Here is a 9,055-nt window from a genome sequence, read left to right on the forward strand (position 1 = left end):
GATTAGTGTATTTTTGGCAAATATTTTTTATAGACAAATTCTTCATCTTCATCTGCATTTTCTTCCTCCAAGTAAGCATCCACGTAATCAAGGCTAACAGGTGGAGTAGGCATTGGTAGATAAGGTCCATGTAGTACAAGTCTTATTGCTGATGGAAGATTTGGATATGAAATTTCTTTCTGATTCATTTGTTACAATGGAAGAGCTTTCTTTTTTCCTTTTGTCCATTGTCTTACTTCTTCAACACAAATAGAGCCCACACAATGAGGAGCCCACTTTTTGTCCTGATCTCCTAGCTTTATGCCAAAGTAGGCATTAATAATAATTGTCTGTCTCTGCTATTTCACTACGAATTTTCCGCAGATGTAACATAAAAGATCAGGACAGTTCACGCAACCTCTGGATGTCATAATGTATTTGTCAACAATACTCTACAGTAATATTTCAATTAACCCGCAACGAAAAAATATCAGTGTACCAGAGTTGTTAATGAAACATCATTACTTTCATTACACAGAATGAGGTGTTTTTCATATATATATATATATATATATATATATATATATATATATATATATATATATATATATATATATATATATATATATAATATATATATAAAGAAATTTACCAGTGCACTGGTCTGCTGACCGAGTCGCACTGAGAAATGTTTGCATCAATGCTGCAGTTCATTGAGCTGAACAGGCCCAAACTTGTTCAACTAGTATGATTCGCCACTGTTGTGTGTCAGTTACATTGTATTTTATTAATAAAATAGCAATGTTAACATTCAATTCAAATACATTTTAGTTCAAATACTCCATTCATATATTTTGTGTGAAATTATACAATGCCGTATGAATGAAAAATATGAAATTCATTTTGTGTAAAAATGTTACGTGAAGGACGAAAAAGCTTTTTATTTACGAATTCAGCACCCAAAAATATACAAAGATCACCGGGAATAAACAAAACCATTTTTCCAGTGAATACCTGTGAATCAACCGTGGCTGTTCATTTGTCCTGAGTTTAATGTCCTCTCAAAGGACATACATTACTAAATAGCTGTCAGCAAAAGGAAATTTAATTTACTATGCAGTATTAATATATATTTCATATGTTAAGACATAAGATATGTAAATTACTGATTTTGTTAAGTACTTGTCACATATATAATTACCCCTCGACCCATTTCAAAAAGACCCTTGCACCTGTTACCCGTATTTTATCGGGCAAAAAAAGTTTACTTCGGTTAAGACGGAATGAGCAGCAGCAGTCCGGCAGCCAGTTGTCTTAGACTCGGACGGAAACCACCTGCAGGAGTTTTAATCTTTCCTTCTATCAATAGGACCTGGAAGGAGCTGACTTTCTTATGCATTTTTTTAAACCTGATATACCAGCAATGATCGTGGTGTAAACTTATTCCTGGGGAGTGTGCTACAGTGTCTACCTCGCGCCGTCTGTTCGGAGAAGTTCTACAACGCTCGTCATCGTCTTGGTATGAGTCGTGATCAAGAGCCTGAACATAACCTCTTAATGTAACCAACCGCCGCTGTGGAATTCGTTACAGGTAAGGGTCAACCTGAAAGCGGGTCATTGGTTAAGCCCTTTGTAAATTCCAGCCTTATTGAAGTGATTCTAAAAGTAAGGCCTTGCTTGTCTTAAATTAAAGTAATCATCGATTGCATCAAAATTTACGTGTCTTGTGTCTTGGCATCTAGTATTCAAGTGACTGTTAGCAATTTTTATATACCTTTGGGAGTGCTACGTTTGTAATACGTATGCATTTTTGCTAGGATAGCCATTAATCACTTAAACGTTGATAGTTTACTGTTTATAGAATGATAGGCAGTTTAAGACATTTGTTTTCATTATGCTTTTCGTGTTTAACGATGACCTATCATAATTTCAGATGATTACAGAACTGAATTAGACACATTGTATATCCGCTATATCGTACATCGCTAGTCGTCGTAAATTCTTCAGGACCACAGACAGTTAATGTAACGAGAGCCTTTTGAGTTTTTATTAGGTGTTCATGTTTACTTGAGGGAAATTTCTCAGTGTATGTTGGTATATTGTTAATATACTGGTTAATTATGTTTTGTGTTTCCTTAGTGGCTATAGTTTACGAGTATTTTGGTGTGTCTACTTTAATAAATTCAGTTCATCAGCATTTCATTAGGCTCCTTCGGATCCGGATCAGATAACATTAGGTGCATGATAAGCTTCAACAATGCGATCCCAACTGGCTCTAGATTTCAGCCCAACTTTTTTTTCCAATAATAGAAATTCATAGAATTTGTATTAAACAGACTGACAGTTATATCCATCTCAATGGCGTAGTGATCGGAAGTGCCTATATACTCGTAGACCTTGGATTTCACAGTAGCTTGAACATCTGTGAATATAAGGTCTAATATATTACTAGAGATATGATTCGGTTCCTCAATTAGATGGATAAAATCGGAGGATACACGGAACTCACGAGCAGACCTGCCACGTCATCTGTGGGATTTGAATGAAGCCACTCGTGCTTTGCATTGCAGTCTCCACAAATAATGATTTAAGATTTTGAATCTGCTAACTTGGTAGAGGGGATTGGATATCGATTCTAATTACGAATAACCGAGTTCGACGGTGATTTGTACGGTCGGAATCGGCATAAATTTATAACCTCCCTTGTTAGTCGAATCGCTAACGTCAATGTCGTCCTGATCTCGTTCCCGTCCAATGGACTGTGGTTTGATCCCATGAGGGAACGAGATTATTATCAACTAAAAAATTCCGCTTCGGTTTATATATATAAAAATATATCAATTCTGAGGCAGAGCAAATTAGATATTAAAGGACATTTGTAGCTCGAATAATTTATATGAATCACGGTGATGTGATATATATATATATATATATATATATATATATATATATATATATATATAAGAAAGTGCAAAAAAATGAAAACATAATATCTTTTCTCGTAGCACTTAATTCCATGTTTGGCGGCCACAATTTTATTTTTGTAGTCTTGTTTAATTGTAAGAAAATCCTGGCGTCTCAAAATATAATTTCCACTTTTAGGGCATCTTAATGAAAGCGTGCTTTTAAAAAATGTTTGATATTTGTTTATTGCTTTTATAGCACTGGTGTGTTATCTCAGCTAATGTTACTTATATGATTTCCGTAGTTCAACGTTTGTTAGATTATTTTACTAAGTTTGGTCTGCCTCGTACTATACAGAGTGATAATGGCAGTAATTTTGTATCTAAGTTTGTCAGGGATAGAATGAAAGAATTAGGTATTAAACTCGTAACTTCCACACCTTATCATCCCGAATCACAAGGCATTGTGGAGCAGTTTCACCAAACGTTAAAGAGTTGTTTACGAAAACTGTGTAGTAACTTTGAATATGACTGGGAAGAAAAGTTACCGAATGACACAACAGGATTTTGTCCTTTCGAGCTGGTTTTCGGTCACACCGCTAAAGGTCCTTTGGAAATGTTAAAATGTAATTTAATGCTTAGAGAAGGTAGGGAGGACTACATAACTAATCTAGAGTGTTACAAAAACAATTTAAGAGATGCTTGGCAACTAGCAAAAGCGAACGAGAGTGGAAGTCAAGGGAAAACTAAAAGGAAACCTGATCTTTGAGCGAAAGAGAGAAGTTTTTGTGTGGGAGATAAAGTTTTAGTATTAGTCCAGAAAGAAGGTCCCTCTTTATCTTACAAGTTCGAAGGTACTTTTTCAATTTTAGAAAAGAGAGGAAATCTAAATTATTTAAGCGTAGAGCAAAGTGGCTACATGTAAACTTGGTCAAGAAATATAATGCCCGTTCCCGTAGTAACGGTGTCTCGGAAAGAAATTATTTTTGAGAAAAACTCCGAGGTGCTGAAGAATTTCGAAGTTTTTAATCAGAGTTCAGAAAAGGAAATATCAAGAGGAAAAGATAATGTTATAGCTAATATAGTCCAAGAGCTAAGGCCCTTTGAACTAACCGAGAATGGCCAAAAGCGAGAGTGGTTGCTTCCAGGGTAAATAAATGAACGTGCTAGATGTAGGGTGACCAAAACTATTAAAGGATAACCTTTTAGTCTTAGCTCAGAGTTCATAATGGCAAACGTAATTTCAGTTGCAGACAAAAGGAAGACCAAATGGAGCAAATGGTGACATTGCCAGGACGACAATAAAAATGAGGGTCTAACTTCAACCTTGGCCTCTGTATATCATAATCCTGAAAATGATGGGTGCATAATGATTTCAACCAACGTACTATTGTTCCAAGAGATTGGTGAAATTATGCTTAATTTTGACCCAGCATAACTGGATGAAGGCAGTGGTATAGAGGTATCACTGCAACAGAACATAAAACAATACCACAGGAGCTATAGGGTTAAGTTTAATAATATGAAACTTCATCATGCAAAGAAGCGAAGATCTACAATTGAAGGTAGTGAACCACAGGAAAAGCATGCTAAACTGCATCAGATGAGTCATGACAATGAAACATGCATTTATTGGAAAATATGGCACCTGTATAAGATCTTCGACAAGTAATGACGATGAATCTCATCAGGAGACTACAAATGTGCTCACACACATAATGATGGTAAATTATTGGCAAATCTAGGTGAAGGTCATGCAATTGCACAAGAGCTGAAATGCCATCTTGAATGAAGAATCAGATGTATATCCACTGGTCCTAGCAGAGCTGATTAATTATATCATTGAAACCAGCCTGAGTTCGGATGGTCTTGCCATATTTCCTCTTGCAGACATATCCTAATTACACCAGCAGCCTGGAACAACTGATAATTGCCTCACCTACTGTAAATACAACAGGATTAAAGGATAATTTGTTATGAGAAATTCCTGAATTAGGAGCACACAGGAAAGGAAGAAGTGTGCTACTAGCCTTGCAGAAAATGTAGCTTTAGCCTTATCTTAGGCAGCTGACTACTCAGAGTGTACTATCTGAGTAGTCAGTTGCCCGAGGTAGATATAATAGGGATATGTTTATATAACTGGGATATGTGATTGCTTAAGCAAAAAAGATACTGTTCAAGGATATTCTAGATCATCAGTCCAGGTTCGACAGCACCTTTGGTAAAGGATGCTATGCCTCAAAGTTTGCTCTAGTTCACGAGTATGGTCGAACATGGAGCACACTTGAAGTCACAGCTAAGGTTTGGCTCATCAAAGTCAGACTTGGCTAATGCTCAGCTTCAAAGTACAACTGCTTTTCAAAACAGAAGGATAGTGGAACTTTTCAGTATGCATGGGCATAGCTATCTATGCCAAAACCCGGAAGAGAAAATTGGTAGAAATGCTTTATGATCATGGCATGAACATTTCCTATGACAGGGTGCTGGAGATGTTAGCCCAACTGGGAGATGCTGCTGTCACCAAGTCTGCGGAAGAGAGTGTAGTCTTTGCACCTGTTTTGGGAAATTGGTTGTTTACTGCTGTGGTCATGGACAACATCGATCACAACCCTTCAGCAGCTATTGCTACTACCTCTTTCCATAGGACGAGCATTTCAGTTTTCCAGCACCCTGCCAAAGACAACCGTGGGTTAGAGCGTCAGCCAGTACAGTTTGGGCCAGAGAGTGTAAAATTTGTACCTGAGCTACCTGACTCCCTTTCACAAATATCCCCCGGCCCCACCTGCTTCCTTCAAGTCCTAAAACCCATCACCACCAAGTGGTGTAGGGCAAAAGCCAGTCTCAGGTCTTCTTGGACTACAATTGGGCTCAGGCAATTATGCGCCAGCCAGAATCAGAGTCCAGCTGACTGCAGCTGGGAAAAGATTAGCAAAGACTGGAAAGTCTTCTGGACATCCAACTCCCTCATTGTAAAGAGATGTGAACAAAATAAAAAATGTGCTGCAAGTCTTTTTACCATGGCAGGTGCAAATGATACAGACTTGAGCTTACATGCACAAGTTAGTGTAGCTGCAAATGTGAGGTGTAATATTACGAATGATGCTTCAGCTACATCTGAATGAGAATTTCGTCACACTAAAGGAGACAGTGCTCGAGCATAGATAAGACACTTATATCCTACTCCATTATAGTCATGTGCTTGTATACTTTTCTAGCCCAATACAAATGCCAGAAACAGGTTTTCTGACCTCATAAATGTAGGCATACATACAAAATTCATGTTTCTTTCTTAGTAGCCGAGCAATCAAGCAAAATGTTTCATGGAGGCCATTTTTTATGCCATCTTTTATCAAGATGGTAAATATAGTAATAGGAGCTCTGGTGATATCTTCAATTACCTCTTCTACTCGGGAAGACATTATTCAAATAATTATTGATTTTTTTTTTTCAACAATGATATAGTCAGTCAGGAATCAAAACAACTAGCGGCCATCTTAAAAATTGTCAACCATATTGAAAGTTTACGTGGGCAATCATATTTTTCAAAGGAGGATATCAAAATGAGACTTGTGCCAAGTTTCTTGCCTTTATTACAAACTGAAGAATTTTTCTACATATCTGCTGCACATATTGGGGTGAATTTGCACCAGCATTGCCATGCTGAAAAGGTTAAATGTCATTATATGTTGTAAAACATCAGTGATGTTTGGCTATGAATAGAATCTCAGTTCCTTGAAATAGCTTGATTTTGAACATTTTCACATTATCGTTTAGTACCGATTCACATTTTCCATCACCAGTAATCAAAGTCTTAACTCATCACAACTGTTTATTCTATCACTTCGTCATTATCAATTGTATAATTCTACTGTTTGATTTAAAAATGCTAAAAACTCTATTAATCAAAATGATCTCATCTTAAATATATCTTATTCTCAGTTACTTTTGCCTTACTAATATACACTATTTTTATAATTTACTTAAAATTTATAGGAAATTGCCTAATTTTCAACTCACAATTAGAAAACGAGATGGTGAACTTTGGTTTTTCAAGCCTGATGATGATGCTGAACTTGATTTTAAGGTAAGTTTTTTTTTCTTTTTTTGCACCAGAGTGAATTTTATGTATATGTAGTCTTCCAAATAACAATAAGGGTGTCAGAATTTTCAGTGACTTCCTAGTTGGAGGAAAATAATTCTATACCTGTAATGATCCATTACTTACCTTTATCATTTGTTATTACTTCCATTATAAAACAAAAAAATCAGGCAATTAGACAAAGCTTTGTAACCGCAAATCATTCAGCATATACATGAGCAAGGAACCTCAAAGTTTTGATCAATCCTTTTATGATTAAAACCACGGCAATACATTTAATTTTAGCATCTTCTAAGCCCTTTACCATTATCAGTACCAAAAAGTATAAGCACTTAAATAAATCTTTTTCGTTTCTGGTTATTTGGCAGGTGCGTGAGAAGGGAACACCAATGTTTCAGGCAATGGATGAGATTTTTCGACCTTTTGATGAAGTGAATGGTCCAATGGACAGGTTCGAACTGATTCCAGCTGACAACAATGACCCTTGCATGATTCCCAACTTGAAGAAGAAGTACCCTTACCAGTATTATTTACTAAAATGTCCACACCATGCAGTTACTGATGGATTTACGCATGCATTGTTTGCGAGCCATCTACTAGATATCCTTCGCACTCTCATAGAAGGTAAAGATTACGAAGATGACTCTTCATTAGGTGAGTTCATTTCCAATGAAGAGTTTTTGCGTATGTACGAGCAATGTGCACAAGAACTTCTACAAGATCCTGAGGAACTGACACGCGTGACAAATGAGGTTTCAAGAGCAAAGAAGAAGCCACTCCTTTTCGAAGCTTTTCCACCTCCGACGGGAGAAACACCTAATACCCGACATATCATAACAGAATTGGATGAAACTTCTGTCAAGAAAATTATTGGGAGGTGCAAGGAAAGAGGAATAACTTTTGGAAATGTCAGGGATAAATTCTGGAACGATTGCACTAAAATTCAATTGCTGAACCAAGAGCTCCTCAAAGATAAGTCCATAATCAAGCAAGAAGTTGTTCGTCAATTACATTTGCCTTACACAACACCTGAGGATTTCTACAAGTCTAAGGCCGAAATGACACTTGATATTCAGTGCAATAACGTAGGGGATTTGGGAGACCTTGGCAACAATGAAGAAGTAATTTTTACAAATGCGTCTGGTTACTACCAAATACACCTTTCCAAGTATCCATTTTATCATCAAATGTTCACTTTTAGGGGAAAAGTGGTAAGCACTCTCAGTTATGCCACAGATTCAGTAACAGACCAGACGGCGTTAGCTCTTGTTGAGAAAATTAAATGTCTGTTCAAAGTCTACAGTGAATAAAATGGCATGTTCGGGTGATTCATGGATATGATTCTAAGGAAGTTTTTTCCTGTATATTTTGTTTACACGTCATGTGATATAACCTGGACATTTACGGTTATGGAATTTAGGCTGTCTAGCTAAGCACTGGAACACTTGGACCATTTAGGGCTTAAGGCAGTGAAAAGAGGGAGTTGGAGTATTTGGGCAGCAACATATAAAGGTCCACAACATAATGAAGATGACGTATGAAGACCTAAATGCGAAACTGGGAGAAAACTCTTATGTATGTTTGCTTAATCATAAGTGAAGGAGGGTAGGACACTGTCATTGTATGCCTCGTGTGTTGATTAAGATGTTATTTAATTACCGTTGGAAATCCCTTATTGTTAACGTGTTCACATATTGAGTATTGCCAAGCATTGCTATGTATGTATAAGTATTGCAATCTTGATATTGAGGCCGACCTAAACTATCTTATACTATCCCCGTGGAGTACGATTTTGTTAGTTCTACCTTATGTATTAAGAAGAGAGTGTCATTGTTGGCCAAGTTCTGATATTTATGACATCAACGTATTGTCCAGTGTTGACCTGTGTTGTTACAGAAAAAGACAAACCAAACCTGTTTTGGGGCTACACATAAGGAAAATGACTGCAGCATATTCTGTTAATGGAAATAAGTTCTGGAGTAATTGCATTTAGATTGAATTGCTGAACCAAAGGTCATCAAAAGCAAGTCCATAATGGAACAAGAAGTTCTTCATCAATTATATTTTCCATTTA

At 36.7% G+C, this 9,055-nt stretch overlaps 1 protein-coding gene across 1 annotated transcript; it reads left to right on the forward strand.

The window, feature by feature from the left end:
* Window positions 1–5,145: 5,145 nt before the first annotated feature.
* Window positions 5,146–8,291, forward strand: LOC135223947 (uncharacterized). Its single transcript, XM_064262868.1, has 4 exons — window positions 5,146–5,183; window positions 5,362–5,964; window positions 6,876–6,966; window positions 7,350–8,291. Exons 1-4 carry the CDS (start codon window positions 5,146–5,148, stop codon window positions 8,289–8,291), a joined length of 1,674 nt encoding a protein of 557 aa, XP_064118938.1.
* Window positions 8,292–9,055: the final 764 nt, after the last annotated feature.

This window comes from Macrobrachium nipponense, chromosome 10, assembly GCF_015104395.2.
Source record: "Macrobrachium nipponense isolate FS-2020 chromosome 10, ASM1510439v2, whole genome shotgun sequence".
Classification (NCBI taxonomy): Eukaryota; Metazoa; Arthropoda; class Malacostraca; order Decapoda; family Palaemonidae; genus Macrobrachium; species Macrobrachium nipponense.